Consider the following 26,095-nt stretch of genomic DNA (forward strand, 5'->3'; position numbering starts at 1 on the left):
TCAACCAGAGCTTGTTCTCATGGAGGTGGTAGATTCTTTGGCAAGAACTGAGCCACATAAGAAGGTCCTCAGGCCAGAAATCTGGCGTGCTGATAGAATCTAAGGGCATCTCTGTATGACCTGCCCAGTAACACCTCAACTTAGTCTTCTTAAGAGAGAGTTGTGCAGGTTTCTCTGCAGAGACAATGTCATGATATCCATCTGCACAGAACACATGGGAAGCAAGGTCTTTCAGCAAGTTTGGTCTCCAGTTCTGCTCTTGCGCCCCTCAGGGCTCTGGTGATACAAACGGCACCTGTATAAATGTGACAGAGGAGAGTAAAAGATGTTCCAACTAACTTTATTTACCCAGATCTCATTCCACAGAGAGGACAGACAGTCAGACAGCAACAGCTGGACAGACAGGACCACAGCGACATCCACGAGGGCATGAAGACTGAGCAACAGGGCCAAGCCATGGAGCAGAACAAGGAATGGTCACGACTCCACTCCTTGCAACCAGCAGTCTAGCAGCTCCTGTTCCTCAGGTCTGCTGCTGCTGCTGAATAGTATTGGGTGCCGGGACAGGACAGGAACCCTGAGGAGCGCAGCAGAATGGAACACATTCAGAGGCAGGGAGAGAAACCCAGGAATCTATGATCACACCTTCAGTGAAGTTCATCCAGGCAAATGGGCTGTTTCTTCCTGTGTATGGCACCTTGGTTCCATGGAACCTCTGCTAACATGGGAACCTGCAACACAATTTCCCCCACAACTGCCTAGACTTCTTCCTCCCATCCTCTCCCAGTCACACTCCTGGGGTCCCCATCCTCTTAAGAAACACACTGAGTGCTCAAAAGATCCTCATCTTGAGGGGAAGGGGAATCCTTCATGGGAGCTAAGCTAAAACACATGTCCTCATCTGCATCAGGGTCATATTCCAAAATGCAGCAGGAGGATATCATGGCTTGGGACCTCTGGAAGAGGCAAATAAGTTGTTCTTTGTCGATGGACTTCTGGTCTGGTTGAGACAAGCTGATCCTGACATGTCAGTGAACATACCTTGGACTCATCTCCATCCATCTGGTTGGGCAAGGACTTCTGGGGGGTGTGGAAAGCCTGCAATGAGAGCCAGGACGGAGTTTAATCAAGTGGCCTGGGTTATTCCAAAGCCCAGAGTGTAGTTTGCAATCTATTGACATTACACAGAACACAGAGAACCCCTTCCCACCAAATACATAGGTGAGCAAAGCCATCCAACAGACCATCTGTGAATGTGACCACACATTGGGGACTCTTCACCCAATTGGAGCTGGGGTGGAGCAGTTACCTTCTTGGCAGGCTGGATCTCCTCTGTGGATTTGGACCGAGCTTTCACTCCCTGCTTCTGAGGGGAGCTGGATTGCTCCTGCAGCACAGGAAGTACACATCAGTTGGGGAAATGTGCCCTTCGTTAAGCCATTTCTCTCCCTTGGAATCTTTCATAACCTCTGTTTTCCTGCAGACACTTCAGGAAGGGAAGCTCATGATTGATACCCCATTCATATACACTGCAAGTGGTGTAGGAACCACTTCTGGGTTGCAAGATGCAACCCCAGGGCACAGCAGTCTACAGCGGTATCAGCTCTCTTCATCACTGGGCTGGGAGCTGGGATGGATCCATGCAACTGGCTGCATGCAGATGCATAACCACAGTGGCATAAGGTCTAGGCACAGAGAAGCATCTCCCATGCCACCACCAGCAGGTGTGAACAGGGCCGTCTTAAGTATATCCGGCGCTGTGGTGCAAAGGTCCCTCCGGTGCCCCCCCCACCGTTTCCCAGAGTTGCTGACCTTTTTAGGGCGCTGCTGGCAGCTTTACAGGGCTGGAGGGCGGCTCCTCCGGTGGTGAAGAGGCGGAGCCTCCAGACACGGTGCTGCTTCAGCAAGGCGGACAAGGGTGGCGAGCTGACGCCGGGAGGCACCGCATCCAGCTTCCGCCTCTTCCCTGGTGCCCTCCAGAACTTGGTGCCCTGGTGCCCCACACCACTTGCCTCTATGAGCAAGATGCCCCTGGGTGTGAATGGGGCTAGCAGGGCTGTCCCATTCCAAGTGGAAGCTGCATAGCTGTCACACCACTGTATACAGCCCACCTACTGCAAGGTGACTCCTGGCACTGGCCTTTCAGTATAATGTGGATGCAGGAAGAAGATACGACCTGCAAGGTAAGTGGCATGATCGCACCTGACATTACAGAACATGCTCAGCTCTCGGCGTGTTTTCACTGATGGGTGCTAAGTGCAAGCTGGAAAAAAAGGTCTAGGATCTCCACTGATCAACTCTGTTTGAGGCTGGCTGTACATGGAGAAAATGCACACATTTGCCTCCTTGGTCTGTCTTGGTGGTGCCCTCCAGGGGTTATTGAACTACAACTCCTATCTGCCCCAAGAAGCATAACCAATGGTCAGGGATGATGGGCATTGTAGTCCAAAAGCATCTTGAAGGCACCATGTTGGCTATTCCTGGTGGAGCCCATATTGTTTATAAACTGACTGTAGAGTGGTTCACAAAAGTCCCAGGCAGTGGTCCTTCCCAGCCCCCACATCTGAGATACGGCAGACTCTTGAGACTAAAACCTGGGATCTGTGAATAAGAGGCTCTTCCCCTGAGCTGTAGCCCCATCCAAAACTGCATTAATGCAACGATGCCATTCTGTGCAGCACAGTGACTCTCTGCTGGATTAGAGAGACGTGCGACACACTTGGTGGCACTCAACCTCCTTCATGCTTGGAGGGACTCTGTGCATCGTTGCCATCACTGAGTGACACCCTGTGACACTTCCTCAGAGGTGCCGAGCATCGGCAGCAGGGATGGGGAAACTGTGGCCCTTCAGGGGCCATTGACATCCACCAGCCCTAGCCGAGGAGAATGGGAATTATAGTCAACAACATCTGGAGAGTTACAGGATCCCTGGTGCTTATTTATAGTGTCTTCAGGAATAAGAGAGAGGCAGTTGTGGGAAGGTTCCCCTTTTTTGGCCTCCTTAGTGTAAAGCATTTCCATGCAGTACCTTTGAGTTCAGCTCCATGGCTATTTCCTGGTGGGTAATTCTTAAATCCTTCTCTGGCCAGACAGAAGTTTCTGCAAGGAAGATGCACATCATCTGAGAAACCACCAGTCTCCTCCCGCTCCTTGTGGCTGCGATACACATGAGGAGGGTAGTCATGGCTAATAGTACTACTAACCTCAAGGGAAATAAGGGCTAAATCCCCTGTTTCCTAGTGACAATAAAATGGACAGGCCTTACAAAGGAAGGGTATAAACAGGGGCTCCTCCCTCCCTCCAGGATCTGTATTGGGGCCAGCCCTTCTAAACTTGTTCATAAATGACCTGGAGTTAGAGGTGACCAAAGTGGTGGCCTAGTTTGTTGATGGCAATAAATTACAAAGGGTGGTAAGAACAACAACCAAAAAAAGGGGGGGATAGCAAAGGACTCCAAGGGTATCTCTTCAAATAGTTGAATGGGCTTTAAAATGGCAAAAGTGGTTCAATGCTAATAAGTGCCTAGTGGTGCACACTGGGGCATAAGGGGGGGAAATCTTAACCTCACATTTGTTTTATGCCATGGGAACTACTTGACAGTGACTGAGCAGGAAAGAGACCACTGGGCTGAGGTAGACAGCTCAACAAAAAGCACCGGTCAAATTGCAGCAGCTGTGGATAAGGCAAATTCCATGTTGAGGATCATCAAGGAAAGGAATAAAAAGCAACACTTACTGACATCATAATGCCATTATACAAATCTATGATGTGCCTGCGCTTGGAAATATCCTGTGCAATTCTGGTCACCCTACCTCCCAAAGAAAATTGTAGAGCTGAAAGAGGTGCAGAAACGGGCAACCAAAATGACCAAGCTAATATATGTCCCATTGGTTTTTTAAAAATACTTTTATTGACTACACCGATTCTGATGGCAAAGCTAAGCACGTAAAGATCTCCCAGTGAAGTGAATGTGTGGGGGAGGGAAAGAGAACTTAATTTGGGCTGGACTATGGCCAACTGGTTGTATGGTGGGTAAAATACCAGGCAACAGTCCCGATACTTTCCTTCCCTTCTTCCACTCCCTTCCCCACTGAGCATGTTGGTGTTGGGGGACCCGACTTGAATGGAAGTGCAAAGAAGCACATGCTGCTGTTTGGATGGTCTTCCACTCTGTACTCTGCCCATCAGCCTCACAGCGAAAACCGCAGCCTTCTCTACCCCCTTCACCCAACGAATAAGGCTGTTTGTCAGCTCAGAGTGGGGAGCACACCTGATACCAAGTCCTCAAAGGAAAAGTCACTGAAAGCCCAAGACGAAGCAGCCAACAGAAACCACTCCTTCCCCTTGTTTAAAAAAGCAGCAGCAACAACAACAGAACAATTACCTGCCCTGTCCCCATTTTCAGAGCGCTCAAGGGCGAGGAGGAGGAAGCTGAACAGCCTTCTTTGCCTATGACCTTGTCTCTGCTTACCTGTTCTTAGCCTTATGAAGCATTGCCCTAATATGGATTTTGTAAATGTTGTGCCCTTTGATGCTTCCAGGTAGATGCTCACTGTAGCGTCAATGCTCATCATGCATACAATTTCTTTCATTTTTATTTTGCAGAGTCCATATAGACCCGTCATGAGCATAAAAATACCAGCCTGTGTTTTCCCTCCATTTTACTACCCTTATCTTGTTGCCAGTGACCTGATTGCAATATCTCAGTGACCCATTTGCGAATAAAACCCCTATCTGGAAGCACCTGGATATGGATTTTGGAATTTCCCTTGCCCAAGTGCTTCTTGCCCTGAGAAGGCTGGAGATATGCTTCAAATCCCATGCACTCTGCAATTCGAAAACACTGTTCATTTGGACAGGCATCTCCATACTAAGGACATCTCACGCACCTCCACAGCTGCCTCCAGCCTGGGATCCCCAGGTCTCCTGCAGAGAGAGCGCAGACTGGGCAAGTTGTAAACTGCCCTGTGATTTTCGAATGAAGAGTGGTGTATAAATTAAACAAATTAAATAAGTAAGTGGCAGCGCTGGTTCCCCTTCCTATCAGACTGCAGCAGTGGCGTAGCGTGGGGGGTGCAGGGGGGGCCGGCCGCACCGGGCGCAACATCTGGGGGGGAGGCGCGCTCGCACTCGCAGCTCTCTGCCCCTACCTGGCTCCACGGGTTAGGGGGCGCAAATTACTTGCCTTGCCCCGGGTGCTGACAACCCACCCTACGCCACTGGACTGCAGCAGGATTCACCAACCTGCTGCCTTCCAGATGTTTTGGGCTACAACTCCCTTCAGACCTCATCATGCTGCCTACAGGGTTAGGACTGGGGTTCAAGCAGCCAACTACCGCAGCATGGCAAGGAACACAAAATTTGGACACTGGAAACAACGCTGACACCCCGCGCCCAGCATCAAAGTAGATCCCCAAAGGGAGATGTCACCCACCCACCCATCCCAGAAACGTTGTGCCACAGCGTCCCCTAGCGTTGACTTGAAGAAACGGAGGGAGCCCTGACGCTGAAGAGAGGTGCGCCCCTTCTACTTTGCTCCTCGCGAGCGGAGCGCCCCCTAGCCGACCAGCAACTCAGGAGAAAGACCCCTGCTTAGGAATGACCCCTGCTCCAGGAATGGCCGCCGCCCGCAAGACGCAGCTCGCCCGGGCTTACCTGGCTGTCGCTGGGGCTGCCGGTGGCTCTTCCCGTCCGGGATCTCCGCCTGCACTGGCTGCTCCCCTCCCCACTCTCATTCAGACGGTGAGGGGCCGGCACATGCGGTCAGGGGCAGCCAATGGGGAAGCAGCTGCCTCCTCCGCCGTGCTTAGCATGCGAGGCGAGGCTCGGCTCGGTAAGCACCTCGGGGACTGAGCTGGGCGAGGGGATGGGGCGCATCGGGAGACGGCGACCCCGCCTCGCGCGACCTCACCCACACGCCGCTTGCTGGCTGATCTCCCCAGCAAACGCACACAAGCAGAACACGTTTGCTGAGCAAAGGCTTGCAGAGGTTTCCAGGGACCTAGGAATGTGCGTGTTCTGTGTGCGTGGGGAGAGCGCGGCAACTCCACAACTGGAGTGTTTCCAACCCAAATTTCCATTCATCTCTCTCTCTCTCTCTCTCTCTCTCTCTCTCTCTCTCTCTCTCTTACACACACACACTGCTTGCCCACAGAGCACACCTCCGCCGTTTTTAGAGAGGGATGGGGGACCCAGCTCCTAACCAGAGACATACACAGCTCCAGCGGAGATTCTGTGGTACAGTTGGTGTGGGCTTGTCGGATCTGCACACCAAACGCTCAACCCAGGGCAACTGGGAGTTGGATTGGGGGTCCTCTTCGCTCTAAGCCATGCCGTTTCACGTGAAGGATGTGGGAACCTCTCAGGGGCAGCACAGACCCCCAAAACAGTCCTGTCTCCAGAACTCCTGCACCCGAGTGTGTCTGCCTTGAGGGCTGCATTCACAACCCACTGCTGCCACGCTGCCCAGAGAGGCATGTGATGCCGTGCACAAACTCGCAGAGACTCAGGACGACTTAAGCAACGGTGTTATCTTACATTTTACAAAGACTGAAAATTACAAACTATATACAGGCGTCATCACCACCTGCCACAGAGATGCGGTTGCTGCTGGGGCAGCCATGGGCAGCTGTTTCACAACACAGAGCAACACCGTACGACGGTCTGGTACAGCAAGTGGGCAAGACTGGCATTTTCCTGCCCAGCCAGCACGAGCAGTTCCAAGGGAGGAGAGTCAGCCAGAACATTAGGAGGACACGTTTCTATTCCTGGAAGACAGGCTGGGGGTCCCTAGAAGTGGCTGCAGGCTGTAGCCAGGCCTCGGACCATATTCCTATGAGAGGGGAGGAGTCTCTGTGAGGCAGAACATGGTACCACAACATATACTGAACAGGAGGGACCTGACCTCACTGCAAGGAACATGAGGTTGACTAGGCCTCTTGGAAGGGACTAGTATGGCTGGTGGATGGAGTCATGGAGGAGGTCACATGGCTGAAGGTTTCCCAGCAGGACCAGCTGATGATGGAGTTCCCGTAGGCGGCTTTGAAAGGGAAGCCTGAGATACCAACTGCTTCTTCTGGGCCTGACACTGAGAGACGGTGGCTGCCTCAGCACTGGGGGCCTCAGATGTGGACTTTTTCTCAGGGGCTGGGCTGGATGAGGAGCTGGTCTTGCTGGAGACACCATCTTGTTCAGGCAGCTGAAGGAAGTCAGGTAGTTCTAGATCCTCTTTGGACAGGAGGCCACGCTGGTCATTGACTCTGCAGCTCTGTACCCGGTTCAGCAGATCCACGAGCCCTGGAGGGGGGGGGGGAGAGAAGGAATTTGCTGTAGTTCTGGCGGCCTAACAATAATTTATTATACTAGCTGTCACCTTTCTATTCAACAGCCTTCTTCACATTTAAACCTTTCTTTAAAAAATGGCCAATAATCCAGGCAGAGGGCCTTCTCGGCAGTGGCGTCCGCCCTGTGGAATGCCCTCTCACCAGATGTCAAGGAAATAAACAACTATCTGACTTTTGGAAGACACCTGAAGGCAACCCTGTTTAGGGAAGTTTTTAATGTTTAATTTTTTTCTTGTGTTTTTAATATCCTGTTGGAAGCTGCCCAGAGTGGCTGGGGAGGCTCTGCCTAATGGGTGGAGTATAAGTAATACATTATTATTATTATTATTATTATTATTATTATTATTATTATTATTGACAACAACAACAACAACAAAGTAGTGAGGTTGAAAATTGCATGCATTTACAGAAATAAACATGTCAACATGTATGCAGATTCACATAGCACCCTTTAATTCCCTGGGACTGCATTGCTTGCTTCCTAGTCAGTAATAAGCATCTTATTTACCTCCCCTATCTGACAAGTAACATCAGAGAAGATTTACCTTCCAAGTCATACGTGCGTCTATTCTGTTTGCTTCTAGGAGGCTTAGTGTAGGAACAGGACCCCTCACTGAATGAATCAGATTCAGATTCTGTCTCTACAGAGCTGTCATCCTGGAACCACAGTAAGAGAAGGCATGATTATAACCAGAGCCAAAAACTGCCAACCCGGTACCTACCTAAGCACCATGACATAAGCCTAGCAAACCCAAAACAAGGTGATATGTATGGCTGGTGGGGTGGGGAGCAGAAAGACATCTCTGGACATACAAAACTAGTATTATCAGGAATACTGCTAGGCCAAAACTTTTCTCACTGAGATCTACATGCAGGAAGGCTTTGTTTCTAAAAATAAAAATGGAGCAGCATTCTGTCATGTAATTGCCCCAGCTAAGGTAATACAACCCATGGCCAAGACTCACCTCACTCAGCTCACGAGAAGGGCTTATTGCAGAATTTCTCACACCAAGAGGTTTCCCTTCTGCAATAAAGCACATGGATATTAAATATCCTGGAGGGACAGCAGAACAAAGAGTCAGACCTTAAGCTCTGACAACAATGGGAGGATGGCTGGAACGAAGGCTGAGAATAAGACATGATGGAGAATGGATCGGGATTTCCTGGAAGAGACAACATGGAAGAGGCTGGAAGCCTATAAATTGGGAGCTGAGAGAACATGAATGGACTGTCCTTGAAATGATTCAAGTGTCGATCCATGTGCTAGCAAGAACACTGGCAAAAAGAAGGAAATGCTGTGTTTACAAATGTGTCATGGACTAGGGAAGTTGTGGGTTTGGAGTACAAGATGAGAGGAAGTAGCAATGTTGCCTTCTCTTTTTCTGACAAGACTGCTATGTTTTCAGCAGCTGTATGATGGGAGCCCATTCAACAGGTGACTCTCCCCTTCCCTGCTGCTTCCTGCTGGAGAAAATCTTCACTTATCACACAGCTATGAAAGGAGCCCTGCCAGAAAAAAAGTGTCAACTTTAGTGGGCCACCTATAAAGTTACGAGACAGAGGTGGTTGATCAGAGCGAATGTGGAGCAGGATGCAACACTGCATGAAATCTGGTATGATCCCCCACCCCTGACGAATATCACCGTGCTACAGCACATAAATGCCCTGGGACATGTGGTTGTGCCTGTGGCCTCACTGCTTATGACAAATGGCTCTTCATCTAGCCTGTTCACCGTGAGTGAGAGCTGATTTCCTCACCACCATTCTGCAACCAACATTGAACAGGCTCATTGAGTGGAAGATGCAAAAATTAGTGGTCTGCTCTTCAACATTGGCAGGAAACACAAGGCAATCCTGTGCATCGGCCTCCCTCCCTCCCAGAGATCCACAAGGTATTCATTTTTCCCTCCCTAGGAAGGTGTCCCTGTCTAATACTGCACAGTGCCAAGCCATCTACCAACTATCCCTAGAAAAATGAACAAGGTCAAGATACTAGATTAGCAACCACATGTGCCTTTGAGCTTCACCTACCTGTATCTGACTCCAGCACAAGCTTCTGAGAAGCCACAGTGGTAACTTTCTCTTCCATATTAAGAGCTTGGGGCTCACCAGGCTGCAGCAGGAGAGCAGAGTTAGAGACACAGCAAGGCAAGGACTTCATGTCAGGGTGGATGAACAACCAGAACAACACTGTATACATGCTGCTAGAGTGGGCAGCTTTCCAAAAAGAAGCTGAACAGAAATAGCCACGTGCCGTAGCCCACCAACCCACAAAAATAATTAATGGTGTCTGAGACACGGGGGATCTCCCTCTAGCCTGGAGAGCTGCTGGACCTATGAATGGCCTGCATCTAGCTGGAACAGAACATTACCATGGACTCTGGTCTGGGTACCAGTCTCTCCTGGCCTGTCACTTCACTTGCTCCTGCTTAGCTAGAAGGGGAAAGCATTGTCCCTAATAAGAATGTAAAAGAGCCCTGCTGGATCAGACCATAAGCCCAGCTAGCCCAGCTTCCTATTCTCCCAGTTGCCAATCAGGTTGCACCCATAAGTGGAACGTGAGTGCAACAACACAACAACGAAGAATTCCTAGTAATGGTATTCAGAGGCAATTGGTATTCAACGACTAGTAGACACGGGAAGCTCTTGTCTTGTCTGCTCTTTTAGAGCCATCCAAGTTGGTGGCCATCACTACAACTTATGGTAGCAATTTCCATAGTTTCACTGTGTGCTGAGCAAGGGGTGCTAAAAAAAACCTGGGGGAAAGCTTAAGATCCAAATGTAACTAGAAATTCCATCCCTACAGACCCCAGCAGAACCCCACAGAGAGGAAAACTGCAGGGAGGAAACTCCAAGTTCCATACTCCTTAACCATTTACCATACTGCCTGGGGTTTATGGGTCTTTGAATCCAACAACATCTGGTAGGCCACAGGTCCCCCACCACTGGACTGGAGTCACCCAGACTTCATTTCTGTGTCCTGTTTCACTTCCTCAAAGACCATTCTCACCCGTCGAAGCAGGACTCGTGTGAGATCCAGGCCGTACTTCTCCACAATGGGCTGCAAAGCCTCCCGCAGCTGCTTAGTAGATTTCGCCAGAATGCACACTGTCTTATTCAGGGGCATGATTTCTAGCCTATAAGGAGAAGAAACATCAGAAATATACCCAATGGGCACAGTATACTGCATCTGGCACTGCCACCTTGCATAACTTGTGCACCCCAGTAATTTACCCCAGGTGAAGGATAACCCTCACTTCCTGATGCCTAATGGTAGGAAACCAAAGAGTACAGTTCTGATTCCCCCATTCGAAGCCCATGGGCAAAGTCACAGAAACTGAGCACATAGGAAAGCTGTGCAGGAAGGATGGTAGTTTCCTAATACTGTGCCCATATATGAATCACAGCAAAGTGGGCAGGGAGAAGAATATTCAAGCAGGTTGTCTTGAATGAAATCCTAATGTTGCGAACCCCTTGTGATTTAGGGTCTGAGAGGCAGAGTCTGTTCTGGAGCTGTGAGCCCTGACCTATGTTCATGGTGATACAGCAAGGTTCATGCAGATGGGGGGAGGGTGCTATCTCCCAAGAGATTTGCAGACTGGGGCTTGCAACACGTATGGCCTACTCACTTGGCCACCAGTACCTGTATGGGAGACTCAAGGGAGTGTGAAGAAGATAATGGGGGTGCTTCCACCTAACCCACCCCCTCTGCCTTTGAAAGCCTTAATGCTGCCTGAATTGGGGATACCAAAGGGGCAGCACACCCATTGGGGAAGCTGAGGCCTTGACATTTGGTTGGCATAACCTGATTCCTAGCTATTTTGTAGTGGACTTAGCCGCAGTAGCCAGAGCATCCAGGACTAAGATAAAACTGTGCAAACTCCTTTGTTGTTCTTGCCCCTGCCAGGAGGTGTCATGTTCCTACATTCATTGTACTGAAAAGTTGCATTTTGCATACTTTTTTATTATTGCTACTACGCAGAGACATCACCTTACCAACAAAGGTCCATATAGTTAAAGCTATGGTTTTCCCAGTAGTGATGTATGGAAGTGAGAGCTGAACCATAAAGAAGGCTGATCGCTGAAGAATTGATGCTTTTGAATTATGGTGCTGGAGAAGACTCTTGAGAGTCCCATGGACTGCAAGAAGATCAAACCTATCCATTCTGAAGGAAATCAGCCCTGAGTGCTCACTGGAAGGACAGATCCTGAAGCTGAGGCTCCAATACTTTGGCCACATCATGAGAAGACTCCCTGGAAAAGACCCTGACGTTGGGAAAGATTGAGGGCACAAGAAGAAGGGGACGACAGAGGACGAGATGGTTGGACAGTGTTCTCGAAGCTACCAGCATGAGTTTAACCAAACTGTGGGAGGCAGCGGAAGACAGGAGTGCCTGGCATGCTCTAGTCCATGGGGTCACGAAGAGTCGGACACGACTAAACGACTAAACAACAACAACTATGACATTGTTCTTGCAGTTGTTGATTTTGTGGTGTATTGCTGTTCTCCTTGTTGTAAGCTGCTCTGAGCAGTGTGTGTGGTGTGTAAAAGCAGCATAGAGATAAAAGTGGCATGAACAGCAGTAGACAGAGAGGTGTTGGGTGACAGAGAGGTGTTGGGTTTGCTTATGTTTCACAAATAAAGACGGGCCCCCATCCCTGGGGCAGACAGCCCTGGCTCCATGTCAAGAGGGATTTAGCAAAGTTTCCGCCTGTTAGCTACAGAATACATGGCCAATGCAGAGCAGGAGGGGTCTACAGCGATTACACTCACTCAAAGCTGACCCTGGTCTCCAGCTTCACCTCCTGATCCACCAGGACTAAGCTCTCCTGGTTCAGTGCCAGTGGCTTCTGTGAAAAACCAAGCAAAGGCAGACATATTAATACAGCAAAAATTAAAACACGGATGTATTGTTGTATATATATGGGTATACGCAGTGCTTTTTTCTAAAAAAAATGTTTAGGGGTACTCTCATTTTCCTACTCATATTGAAATACTGCCCCTCAATGAGGCCAAACTTTGATTCACAAAGTGTTTTGGAGCATGCATACCCCTGCATCCCCCCAGAAGAAAAGCACTACATATTTGAAGTAAAACTAGAAAATAAGGCCACAGGTGTGCATGAGTTTAAAAGCTAATGAGACCAAGGATGCAAATCTGGGAAAATAGCTTTGATAATCCTGCATGATACGTATTATGAGACAAAACAATCCTAGTGATTAAGGGCTTTTTCCTAGTTTACATTTGTTTGCTTGTTAACATTTCTTATCATCAGGTATGAATTGCCTCCTAGCATGAGTCCAAGAAAACCACCGTTATTTTCCATATGTTGCAACACATGTGTTGTTGCAACATCAGCGCTTTCTAACATTCCTCATGATGCCTCAACAATGCCTACTAATCTTTCAAGATGCCTTTCTCTTGATCAAGTTTATTTTTCAATTGTTTTGAGTATTTTGGAATCATATTTTTTATTTGATTATTTGTGCACTCGGGTGTTAGTGACAACTCTCTGCAAGCAGAGAGGTTACTAGTATAGTGTTCTGGCTTGAGGACAGAGGGGGTCCTTTGTTCAAATCTTGCCCCTACCAGTACTGACAATCTGTCAGCCTCGGTCCTTTGTCTGTGTACCTTATAAGGTTATTGCAAAGGTTACCAAGATAGCCCATGTGCAGCACTTCGAATGCGCAAGAAATGCTATTTAAATGCTGACTACTGTATTAAACATAAAGTGGCACCTCGGGTTACATACACTTCAGGTTGCATACGCTTCAGGTTACACACTCCGCTAACCCAGAAATAGTGCTTCAGGTTAAGAACTTTGCTTCAGGATAAGAACAGAAATCGGGCTCTGGCAGCGCAGCGGCAGCGGGAGGCCCCATTAGCTAAAGTGGTGCTTCAGGTTAAGAACAGTTTCAGGTTAAGAACAGACCTCCAGAACGAATTAAGGACTTAACCCGAGGTACCACTGTAGTTCTAAGCATGTTTACTCAGAAGTAGGTTCTCCTGAATTCAGAGAGATGTATCACCTAATAAGTGTGTTTAGGATTGCAGCCTTCTGAAATCCTATACAGTACACAGTTACCTGGGAGAAAGTCCCTTGAACCTCAGTGGAACTTACATCTGAGTAGACATGCATAGGATGCTTTTTCTTTTTTCTTTTGTACCAGGAAGCTTTCTGAGATTATTTCATTAGGAATAACCTATAAGTATATGTACACACACTGTAATCAGCTATAAGCTGGATATTATTTGCCTAATGCAAATATGCCTTCTGAAATACTTGATATACAATCAGGGTGGATCTCTGGGGCTTACCTGTGGATAGGTGGGTAAATATTTGTCTCTGGCAGCACTTTGTAAAGAACAACATTGAAGGTATTTGAATTTCAGAGGAATTGAAACTATGCAGAGGCCCAACCCCTGGGCAAAAGAAAGATTCACCCTGCAGTGAACCTAAAGTAATTTCATTTTGAGTTCTTTCCTTGTCAGCTATGTGGGATAAAATTAGCTGACTCAAGGAGATACTTGAAGAATAGTGGGTGTCCCTCAAAAAGTGATGATGGTAGTGTAACTCATATTGGTGCCTCTAGCAATCCATCTTCAGTGTCTTATCCATCATTAGTATTCTGAGCCTTCAACTAGCCGATCTTATGGGACAATTATCTCAGTAATTCTTACAACAACCCTATAAAATGGGCAATTGTTGCGCATGGCTTTTGAGACTGAGAGAATGTTGGTTTGCCTCAGGTGGGTTTGTACCTGCAGTGAAATTTCAGGCAAGCACTTCTGAACTCACAGCTCACAAGGGAAGCTACTGCATTGTCCACCAACTGGACAGTTTTTGCCCTTTGAAAGAGGTTACAGTTGCTGTCTCCGTCTATATTTGACCTGGAAATACAGCACACACAGCATCTCTTCCTCTTAAAATCTCTGCAGTGGCATTCCTCTAGAAGCTATTTTCCTTTTCCTCCCATAGGCTGGGCCTACCTTTTCATTCCCCACAAGATAGATCTTGACATCAGGCAGGTGGAGGCCCCGGCGCTGGCAAATCCCAGCCAGCATGTCCTGGATGGAGAGTCCAGAGCGCACAGGGGCCAGAGAGGCTGTCCCATCGGGAAGGTAAATACAACAGTACTTGACAGGCTGGTTCTGACTGTCAGGTTCTGAGCCAGTCAGGCTCTGCCTGTTGTTCTGGAGGAAGTAGAAATCAACACATTCAGCATCACTCTTTGGCTGGCTCAACTACTAGGATAAAAGCTCAGAGTGGACACCAGATGATTTCCTAAGGTCTGATATATAATTTTGTCTGTGGGTGTTTTGAGGCTTCTGGACAAATGTACCAATGATAATAGACATACACAGAATTTTCATACATAACTGTACATCATTTATCCGTCACCTGTGTGCAAAACATATTTGCTGTTCCATGCATTATAGAGAATGAGGAGATAGAATACTAGAATGTACACAAGTGGCAAGTGAGGGGTATAATGCCCTCCTTGTGCTTTTCTGATGGGTGCCATTTTTATTTTATTTTTAAACTTTCCTCTATTTAATAAACCATATTTTGAATCTTGCAAAAATGTTTAGCAGAAGAAGAACTCTGCTAGATAAGACCCAAAGTCTGTCTGGTATCCTGTTTCCCACCACGGTCAATCTAATTGCTCAGACAAGCTCATAACATACAAACACAAGAGGAGCCCTGCTGGATCAGGCCAGGGGAACGTCTAGTCCAGCATCCTGTTCTCACAGTGGCCAACCAGTGGCCAATGAAAACATGCAAGCAGCAATGCATTGTTGCTTCACAGCAAAAAGTATTGTCAGATCTACTACTCCTGAACATGGAGGTTCTATATAGCAGGTTTCTTCAACCTTTTCAGACTCAGGAACCACTTTTAACCCAAACATGCATTTGAGGACCCATTTCTTAGTCTCCCTATTGATATGCTAGTTTTGCTGCATGCAGGGACTACAACCGGGGAGCAATTTAAATATATGATCCTTCTCTACTACCTACAGTTTGAAGTAATACATTTTAGAATTCTACTCTTGCAGTCTACATTTCTCATTCTGGGTACTGTATAGAAAAGTGTAAAAAAATTCTGGTTCTAAGATGTGTCAGTTTGGCAGCCTAAAGTCTGCAACTCTTGCTTTCGTGTCCAACAGCTCCCCCTTTCTGCGGATCTGGCACTGGTGCTATGAATACAGTGCAAGGACCTTTGCATACATGTCACTCTTGCAGTCTAAGCCTGTAGCTCTAACCACATTTGCCTGTGAATAAGCACCACTGAACCTGGTGAACTGTGCTGAATCATGCCTGGTCTGTTGGCATTTATGTGTAATATCTATCAAAGCCAAAGAAAAATCTGATCTGATCCACTGTCCAAGAAACAAGTACAGTGGTACCTCAGGTTACATACACTTCAGGTTACAGACTCCGCTAACCCAGAAATAGTGCTTCAGGTTAAGAACTTTGCTTCAGGATGAGAACAGAAATTGTGCTCCGGTGGCAAGGCAGCAGCAGGAGGCCCCATTAGCTAAAGTGGTGCTTCAGGTTAAGAACAGTTTCAGGTTAAGTACGGACCTCCGGAACGAATTAAGTACTTAACCTGAGGTACCACTGTACGCTGTACATGCATGTGCATATGCTAAACAATAAGAAAATAAAAATCATTATTTTGCTCCCCAGAAGCTGGTTCCATCGGAACAGGTCTATACTCTGTAGTTTACATTCATGTTATGCAGATCAGCCAATATTCAGCACCCTGCTGTCCCTGCAGGGTTTTCTAGCAATGCTTCTCCCTAAGGATAATGTCACTCCCTGTTTTCCTTTCACTGGTCGTTGTATTCAGGAGGGGAGGATTGCCTCCCCACCAGCTGGGACTTCCTATGGCTTTAAGCAACATCTTTTCAACAGTTCCAGGGTTCTGCAGCTGCGGAAAATACTGGGAACTGCCTCAGCGGCTCTTTCCAGGAGCATTCGCAGAACTGCACATTGTTGAGAACTCCTCCACACTGCACAGTCACATAGCCCATTACAGATTGCGTGGGGGCTGGGCAGGACAGAGCGTGCAGCAGCCGTGGCAGAACACCAAGCAACAGCAAAACGCCTACTAGCGCAAGGAAGGGAGCGTGACCCAAGCAGGATGGGGCAGGCAACAGCAGCACAGGTCGGTTTTCACTGCCCTGGCCCTCCAAACCCCCAGGCTAAATAAGTCCCAGAAGCACTTGCCTCAGTCTGGGAACTGTTGGTGGTGTAAGATGAGAGGAAGCCCAGATCCAGGCTAGCCGAGGAATTCAAAGAGCCTTGAGACTCACGCCAGTGGGATGGCCCTTCGCTGCCATTTCTTTCCTCTAGGACAGAGAATCAGCAGGTTTTTGGAGGATATGTGATCCATGGCGATCGGGCACTTTATTAACCACCCTGGTGCCACCCAGAGACACCTGAACAATTGTGGTGTCCCAACTATCGGCTTTGGACTCACCTCCCCAGTGACGCTCCCGCCGGTCCCCTCTCCGAAAGGATCTCCGAGGGCTCCTGCTGCCTAAGTTGCCACCTTCCTCCATCCCTAGCGGCAGCGATTTCCCTGCTTTTAGTTTCGTTTTCTAGGGGGAAGCCAGAGAGTGCATCAGCTCATAGCATGCTGGGCCAGGTTAGGGGGACGAAGTGGGGAAAAGCCACCCCCTAACTTTCCCATGCAGTCCTGTTCAAGAGGAGGCCCCGTACCTTGCCATGGTCGCTCGGGGGGCTGCCGCTTCGAGAGTGAGGCCTCAGCTCTGGCAAGGGCTGCCCTTGGCTTTCGGCCTTCGCACATGCCTGATACAGTGGAGACTTGACGAAGCGTGCGTAGCTGTCAAACTTCATCAGGTTGAAGATCTGGAGCAAGAAGCCTTGGGTTAGTCATGTGCCCATCACTGTCCCTGAAGCAGGATGTCCTCCAGGACTTGGATTGCCTCAGAGGGACATAGGAAGCTGCCTTATACTGAGTCAGACCACTGGTTCATCTAGCTCAGTATTGCCAACACGGACTGGCAGCAACTCTCCAGGGTTTCAGATGTACCTGGAGATGCCAAGGATTGGGCCTGAGACCTTCCACATGCAAAGCAGCTTTTCTGCTACTGAGCTGCATCCCTTCTGCTACCTCAGAAGACTTCAGCAACAATGCTTCACATTACTGACTGGAGAAGCAGCAGGTGGTGTTCCTCGATTCCCACACAAGCCCATATCTCATAGACTAACTAAGGCGGACTGTTCTCACCTGGAGTTGTTGGATGTGAAACATGTCAGGAGTGGGGGTTGCCAGCATCTCCTCGCCAATCCAGGCCTGTCTGTCAATATTGACCGGGCTGACCGAATGTCTTGACAGGAACTCATCATAGATCCTCCTAGCCTCCTGGGCCAGCTATGGAGAAAGCAATGTGGGATGAGACGAGTTATGACGTTACTACAGGTAACAGCTGCTTTCTGTGCCACTCTTCTTGTCTCCTTTAGTGTAGGCTATAGGAGAAGAGCGTCAGGGTTCCTATAGTCATAGGGCTGCATGCAACCAATGCTTGTAGGCAAATACTAGAAAAGTATGAAATTGCTATTCATTTGGTTGCAAAATTCAACATTATGAGAATCCTTCCTTCCTTCCCATGCCTGGTAAAATCTCCAAAGCCAGAGAGAGACTCAAAATGTTTCCGAGCCATGAAAAGGAAGTATTTTAATGTGCTACATGGCTCCTTCCCCTTCCCTATGACTAGTGACGAAAGCAGGGAAGTATACAAAGAGCCAATTTCCACAATGTGTCTAGGTAGCAGAATCCACCTTTTTTCAGCCAAGAATTTGGCTTCCTCGGGTACAGAATTTCTTTAGTGTTTTCTTTTTAAGCACAGTTCATGTAGTGTAACTGAGAGGCAAGGAGTCATCCTGACATTTCTTAGCATATCCCCTCTTCCAAATCAGGCAATGTGTTTCCTGAGCAATGATAAACGTGCTGCCTGCATCTTGTTCACAACTGAGCTTCCTCAAAACAAAAGTCTTCATTTTATAAACTACAATTTCTAAACCTTGTGGTTAAAAAATAAATATGAATATCCCACTCAGGGCAAATTAGGAACAAACTGAGCTACACTTGCTTATATCCACTCCCTTTCAGCCCCCCAGGCAGAGAAAGAGTCTGCTTTGTGCTGGTTTTGGGTTTCATCTGCGTTGTCTGGCCTTGGTGGTGCTCTTACCTGTTGGGTGCTGCCAGGTGGGATCTGCTGAAACCGTTCACAGGCTTGCCAGAAATATACATTCTCAGCACTAAACTCCTTCTTCAGGAACTCCTAAAAAGAGGTGGGGTAGAGATGAAGACGACCCTCCCTCTGTCCCAGGACTCTCACAATTTAGTGTCCTGTGTAGGTCAAAGAGTTCATCTAGGCACCATTCAGCCAGGTACAACAAATGCAATACAACACAAAGCAAAACATTATGTATACTCTACAACAGGCACATACTATTGCAGGCTCACACATACACAGGGGGGCTGGGGGTGTACCTCTGCTTCTCACAGATTGGTGAGCCATTTCCTTCTCCATTGTGGCGCTGGACTGGGTGGAGCCTCCCCACCCTGCCCCCACTCTGCAATGAGTATGAAAATACCCCCCCCTCTCTCCACTCTTCAGGTAGTCAATCTAATTAGCAGGGAAGGAGCCATTTTGTCAGCCTTTGTGGCACTGGGCTGGGTGGAGAGGCTTCCACCTCTCTACATTTTTTTTTAAAATAAATTTTTATTAATTTTCCAACACATATTAAAAGACAATACAAAACAATACATAAACAAACAAACATATAAACACGTATAATTTCTTAACCTTCTTTTCCTTAAGCCTTCTTTCAGCGACTTCCCCATACCTCCTTTTTCTGCATCCCTGTTTTAAATCTTTCCAGCAACCCCTAATTTTAATTACTTATAACACTTCCTTTAAATCCTTTTTCTCATGTCCAATTGTTTATCGCTGCAATTCTATTTTGCATTACTCAAAACATTTTAACACTCATTAATTTTACAACAGTTCTTAAGATAATCTTTAAATTTCTTCCAATCTTCTTCCACCGTCTCTTTCCCTTGATCGCGGATTCTGCCGGTCATCTCAGCCAGTCCCATATAGTCAATCACCTTCGTCTGCCATTCTTCCAGTGTGGGTAGTTCTTGTGTCTTCCAGTACTTTGCTAAAAGTACTCTTGCTGCTGTTGTCGCATACATAAAAAACGTCCTATCTTTCTTTGACACCAATTGGCCTACCATGCCCAGGAGGAAGGCTTCTGGTTTCTTCACAAAAGTGCATTTAAGCACCTTTTTCATTTCATTATAAATCCTTTCCCAGAAAGCCTTAATCTTTGGGCACGTCCACCAAAGGTGATAAAAAGTACCTTCAGTTTCATTACATTTCCAGCATTTGTTATTGGGCAAATGATAAATTTTTGCAAGCTTGACTGGGGTCATGTACCACCTATAAATCATTTTCATAATATTCTCTCTTAAGGCTCCACCTCTCTACATAGCACCACACCATGGTGGGGAGGGGAAATGCACTACCCTTGCTTAATTCTGCATGCTTTTGCCCCAGTGGCAGCCACCAGAAAATTGGGTCAGAGGCTGGCAGGCCACTAGAGAAGGCTTAGCAGGCCAGACAGGGACGTAGGAAGGAGGGTGTGGGAGGTGAGGGGGGTGGCTCACGGCCCCATGCTGCCCCAAACGGCAGCATGGGGCTTGTGTCCGCCAGGTGGACTCTGTGGGCAGCATGTCATGGCACCTCCCTGTGCGGATCGCTGCGGCGCCCCCAGCTAGCAACACCCCTGAGGCTAGATAAGCCCCACAGACTGATCATGTCCTGCCCTGGATTGGAGGGAGATCATGATAAACAGAAGTGCTGTGTCTTACTCACAGTAAAGTAGGCCACACCAAGTCGGTCCTGCAGTAGTGTCTCAAAGGACTCTGCCCACCGTGCTACAGATTGCCCCGAAGAAGGAGAGGCGTTCTGGGTGCTTGGCAGACTGTCCACACTGTTATTACTGCCCCGAGCCCCCGAGCTGCTTAACTCTGTGAACAGAGAGAGATTTCAGGTCCTTCCCAAGCCCTAGAGTGACACTGAGTTGGGGGTCTGCCCAACTTGGCTACCTGAGGGAGAGGTCTAGATGACAACCCCATTTCACATACTGCAGGTGTGGGGAACCTTTGGCTCTCCAGATGTGGCTGAACTACAACTTCCATCATCCCAGGCAACTGGACATGATTGCTGGAGCTGATGGGACTTGTAGTTTGGCAGCATCTGGAGGGCCAAAGGTTTACCACTCCAGACATACAGAAACCAACTGGAGTGGCAACTGAATCTTATTTCAACAAGATGGCATCCTCCACTGCGCCTGAGGGCAGCAGGCTAGTGTAGGAGGTGCAGGCCATGATGTGGCATAGGCAGTCCTGTCATCCAATACTTCCTCATCTCTCCCTCTACCCCCAGCATCCTTCTGAGGTAGACACCTAACTCCACATAATGAAGGGGTTGGCCCAGCAACAAATCTCTGGCCTCTGTATACCAGCTGATAAATCTTAGAGCTGGAAGTGGCCAGTCTGTGTCCCGGCAAAATATCCTGAGAGGTATTTTGGGCAACGTTTGTTTCACCATCTAGTTGCCTGGAGCTGTTTTATGTAATTCAGAATGCCAATGTGAGTGAGTGTGAGCAGGTCTTCTTGTTGCTTGTAGAGTTTACCAACCTTTGCACTGCTCCACCCCTACTAGCCAGTGAGCCCTGCTGTCATGGTCAGGTCTTTAACCTTCCCACATGCCCAGCACCCTTCCCAAAGACAGACGGCCTACTTACCCCCATCTGACACAGCCAGGCCCTGCAAGAGAAGGATGAGAGTGGTCAAAAGAGTTCTTAGGGATATGGCAGAATGCAGCGGGGCCAGTACCCCTGGGGACGGAGGCAGCCTCTGCTCCAGCATCACACAGCCTCCCAAGACATTCTGCTGCACACAGCAGATGCAAGATAGCCGTCTGCTACCAGAAAGCTTCCGACTTCAGGACAAGTGCCAAACTGTGCCGCATCCAATCTCCTCTGCTGTTGTGGAAGTCTGCCGTGGTCAGAACTCGCTGTAAGCAATGTAAGATACATGGGAAGGAGGTGCTGACCTACACAAGAGCAGGAGCCTACCACTACCACCCCTGGACCCAGCTGCCTTTGGGATAAAGTAAGCTGTAGGCCCACCTTATTCCCAGATGCACCCCAGGTGGAATGACCCAGGGCCAATACTATTCCATACCGTCCAACATTTTCTCAGATGAAAATAGGGACATTCTATTCTACATCAGGAAGCTTCTCCCACATTTGATCTCCAGCACACACAGATGTCTTATACACCTATACATCTGTCACCTTGAGCCAATTACAACCTCTCAGCCTAACCTACCTCACAGGATTGTTGTAAAGAAAAAAAATATGTGAGAGAGGGGATTGTGTACACCTTCAACTGAAAAATGGAACTGAAATAACATTTCAGCAGTACGCTGCTTTGAGTCCCTGTCAGGGAAAAGATGGGAAAGAAGAGGAGGAGGAGGAGGAGAAGGAGTAAAAACTGTGAGAATGATCAGGAACATACCAGAGAGTAAATCCTATTGAACTCAGTGGGATTTAATTCTGATTAAAAATGCTTAGGGTTGCCCAGTCTTTACCCAGTTACCTGGGAGTAAGCTCCTTTGAATACAGTGGGACTTACTTCTGAATAGACATGTAAAGGCTTGCAGTGTAAGGCTCCATTTACAATAAAGGAATAAACGCCTCATGTGTTTCCTAAAAAATGGCTGGCTGCTGAAGCATTTTAATTAAACGATTTAAAGTGGACTGGTGACCTTTTCCTTCAGAATTATAGGAAGGGGCTTTGTATGCGCTCCACCATTTCCTTAATTTGATGTAGGTAATTTATTTTCGGTATAAGCAGCACTCCATTTTTGAACACATACACATATACACACACCACTTTAATTGCTCTCTGAGACATGGAGGGGAAGAAAATGGAAAAGTAGGACATTCCAGGTTCAATTAGAAATGGTGTTCAACGTTCAACATTACTTGTATAATGGCACCAAAGGGCCACACACAAGACCTAGAGCAGGGGTGGAGTGCTTCAGGCCCAGGGGTCAAGTGTGGCCATTCAGGCCTTTCTATTTGGCCTCTAAGACTCTCTGCTGCCACAATACGCTCTTGAGCCTCACCCCTCACCTGCCTTGCATTGCACCCTCCCTATTTTTGCCTGACCAGAATGTGTCATTTAAACTCTGATAACACCTCTTTGGCTTGTCTGAGTATATGTAAACACTAGCCAATCGTTGCTCTGCCTGCCTTTGCCTCTGGCACCACCCGCCACTGCCTTGTGGCCCCCAGAAGGAAATGCGGCTCTCTGGCTGACACAGGTTCCCCACCCCTCAACTCGAGACCCCAATCCCAAGGACCATCCGGATGTGGCACAGAAACCAGCCTTGCCACAGTGCCACAGTCTAGTCGAGCCAACCGCATACAGATGTTGGTGGTGTCCTTTGCCTACGCCATTGCTTTGTGGCACATACAAGGTTCCTCATACTGGAACTTCAGTCTAGGTCTTTCAGATCACACAAATCTGAAAAGGACTAATGGAAGGAGGGTGCTGATGGGATACGCCTGTCAGCTTGGTCCTTCTCATGTCAGGCAAGACAAAACAACTCCCCATATGAGAACGTGAGCAGCCATTCCTTCCTGAAAACCCACAACAGTTTCTACAGAAACAGGGTTGAATTCAACCTAATGTTACATGGCAGTGGCAAACTTCCAGGACACATAGATTATGCACACATTAGCACACACACACCCATACTGCATACTGCTGTACACAGCCGAGAAGGGGCAGGGATGTCTTCACTTGATACCCATTGCCTGTTTGGTTTCCCCATGCCTGCAAACCACCACCACCCTGAACTCATGAAGCTGTCATCTGCACATGTGCAACAGCTGTACACACCTCAGCTTAACCGTGAAATGAATGTAGCTTATGTTTTCCAACTGGATGGCACTGGTTTGAAGGGAAATGCACCAAGGAGCAGTATTTCTCAAGAAAAAGTGACAGGATATAGATGTGGATTGTGACAAATGCCTTGTGTACGCAGCTTCAAGCACCAGTGGTGGGCCACAGTAAACAGTAATGTGGGTACCGTCTCTGGGGTCAGTATCTGACATTTCTATTTGAATCCACATTATAGAAAGGATGGGGAACCTCTGCTGGACTACAGCTCCCATCATCCCTGACCATTTGTTATACTGGCTGAGGCTGATGGGTGTTGAAGTCTAACAGTGTTTGACAGGCCACAGATTCCTGAACTCTGCACAATAGGATAAGACTCTATGTTGTCACCATAGTCAAAGGGAATCTTTCCATGAACCACACCATGGACCTCTCTCCAAAGGCTCCTACAAGCTGATCCCACACAGAAATTCCACATAGGATCCCCCATTCAGGGCAAACAAAGGCTAAAGCCACTTTCCAGGCAACCAACTGAGTTTCTGTGGCTGGCTCGCAATTATCTCCCGTCTAACATTCCTACTGAACCCTGCTATTCCCTAAACAAATAGCTGCTGGTTTTCAGCACCACCAGCTTATCTAACCTGCAACCCCTTGCTTATTTTTGTTTTTTGCTTTTTTTTGTTGCCTTGCTCACGACATGAGTCTCCGGCATCCAGTTTTGTCAGCCCATCTAATCTGATTACAGCCCTTCCTTGCCTTTTGTGGCTGCCAGTCATGCTGAGTTGTGCAACATGATCTCAGAGACTCTCACGCCAGCCCTCGGTCTTCTGGGCTCACCGCGGCAGATCATCTCTCAGTGCAGGCTGCAGCCTCTGAAAAGTACTGTGATTTCACAGGCCACAGAAACCCTCGAGCTCAGTGTGAGACAAAAAAAAAACAATCTGGCCGGGTGTGGAGTGCGAGGGGTTAGCAAGGCAAGAGTCACAGACCCTTGACACAGACCAGCCACGCAGAGAGTGCTCTCCATGTACTCTCCCACAAGTTACAAAGAACGAGGTGGGGCAAACAGGCTCCTTGTCACCAGGCTCAAAGGAAATGAAGTGTGGATTAGCCTTTCTCTAACAGTCAAATCCCATCCTCTCCTCAATATCAGTGTCACAGCCTCCCACTTATCTTCCTGGATGTCAGAGATCCATGAAAAGTAAAGGCACCCCTGCAAGGAGAAAAACAATGAATGCTGATCTTCCTGGACAAATAACAACCCCAAAATGCATACACAACCCAGATCCTTAAAAGGCTGCTTCCCTGAAGCATCCTTTGCTGGGGACAGAAAAAAACAAAACAGAAACCACATTTCCCTGCAGGTTTGTGAGCTGCAAGCCTCTGGCCTTGCCATCATCCCCCAGGAGCAACTGAAGTGTACTCACTCACCATTCGGCCATTTTGGACGCCCAGGTATTTGGGTTTTCCCAGCATGCCTCGTGCTGCTGTCACAGGTAGTCCGTCTAAGCCAGGACCATCAGCCTAGGAGAAGCCCCTCCCTGAGGCTGCAGCACGGCCTTCTGAGCATCCCCGGCAGGGAGAGAAAGAAGGAGTGCAGCTGCCTGCCACGCTCACAGTGCTGCACTCACTACCTCTTTTCTCTACCACAGGAAGTGTCACTATGGAAACCAAAACCACAGCTCAAAATGGGGTTTGGAAGAGAGACTCCCTCCTTCGAAGAGCACAGGCCCACAGACACCCACAACAGCCCAGGGCTCTCTGTGAACTGTCCAAGACTAGAGCATAAATTTCCCCAAAGGATTCTGCATCCTGATAAGGAACGGGAGCATTAGGAGCTAAAGGCAAAGAAATTTACTGTCATCCACCACAAGAAACCCCTCAGGGGAAGGAACTGAACAGATGGAAGCAAGGTAACAAGGCGTTGCTTCAGCAGAAATGCAGCAGAAGGAGCGAGAGAATGAAGACAACAATGTGAGGTGAATGCAGCACAGAAAACTGTCCTTGGAGATCATGAGACTCCATCAGGAACGGGAGGACTTTGTTTCATAATCTCTGCTGTAGCAATATGGCAAAAGAGGTTCCAGCTAATAAACAAGCTTGCTGGCATGAAGTCAGGGGCCTTGTGACTACATATACGGTGCCTCTAGGCCTCTAATCCAGGCAGCAACGGATATGACGCCCAGTCCGACATTGTTAAGCATGATATTGGGATTTATTCACTTATTTCTTACATTTTTATCCCAGCCTTCCTCCAATGAGCTCTGGGTGGCATACATTCCTTCCTCCCCTATTTTATCATCACAACTACCCTGTGGGGAAGGTCATGGAGCAATTGGCCAAAGATTACCCAGCAAACTTCATGGTTCTAGTTAGGGTGGCCACTTTCAGCACACATTGCCAGAAACAGAGAACACAGAATTGCATCTGCTAATTTTTATATAGAGATACCAATTTTAAATACTAAAATTTAAATAGAAATACAATACTTCTCACCACAGGGAGGACTGCAGCCAGGTGACCTGTGTGCCTGCTCAGTCTACTCTTGCGATACACACTGTTGATTGGCAATTCCAAAAGCCCTCCTGCTTTCCCTTTCTCTTTAAATTGAACCTGGATTCAGGGTGACACTTGAATGAAATACGGAAGGCAGGTAAGCCCCACCCCACATAGTCAATCACAAGATGCAGTGCACACACACTATTTAAATGGCAATGCCCATCAGCTTG

At 48.0% G+C, this 26,095-nt stretch overlaps 1 protein-coding gene across 7 annotated transcripts; it reads right to left on the minus strand.

Annotated features, from left to right (window-relative positions):
• Positions 1-324: 324 nt before the first annotated feature.
• On the minus strand, positions 325-25,346 carry RGS14 (regulator of G protein signaling 14). Of its 7 annotated transcripts, XM_053377275.1 has the most exons (20): positions 24,798-25,344; positions 21,197-21,218; positions 20,263-20,417; positions 18,568-18,660; positions 17,607-17,750; positions 17,075-17,224; positions 16,833-16,953; positions 16,580-16,701; positions 14,335-14,538; positions 12,118-12,194; positions 10,354-10,480; positions 9,375-9,456; positions 8,309-8,367; positions 7,889-8,000; positions 5,656-7,296; positions 4,890-4,926; positions 3,029-3,099; positions 1,310-1,387; positions 1,042-1,098; positions 325-577 (listed from the first exon to the last, which is right to left on the minus strand). In XM_053377275.1, exons 1-15 carry the CDS (start codon positions 24,840-24,842, stop codon positions 6,983-6,985), a joined length of 1,827 nt encoding a protein of 608 aa, XP_053233250.1. In that variant the 5' UTR covers positions 24,843-25,344; the 3' UTR covers positions 325-577; positions 1,042-1,098; positions 1,310-1,387; positions 3,029-3,099; positions 4,890-4,926; positions 5,656-6,982. The 7 variants fall into 7 exon arrangements, with proteins under 7 accessions (XP_053233250.1, XP_053233247.1, XP_053233249.1 ...); XM_053377272.1 differs by lacking the exon at positions 4,890-4,926; XM_053377274.1 differs by lacking the exon at positions 4,890-4,926 and having other exon boundaries at positions 3,029-3,156.
• Positions 25,347-26,095: the final 749 nt, after the last annotated feature.

The sequence above is a fragment of the Podarcis raffonei genome, chromosome 2, assembly GCF_027172205.1.
Source record: "Podarcis raffonei isolate rPodRaf1 chromosome 2, rPodRaf1.pri, whole genome shotgun sequence".
In the NCBI taxonomy this organism is placed as follows: Eukaryota; Metazoa; Chordata; class Lepidosauria; order Squamata; family Lacertidae; genus Podarcis; species Podarcis raffonei.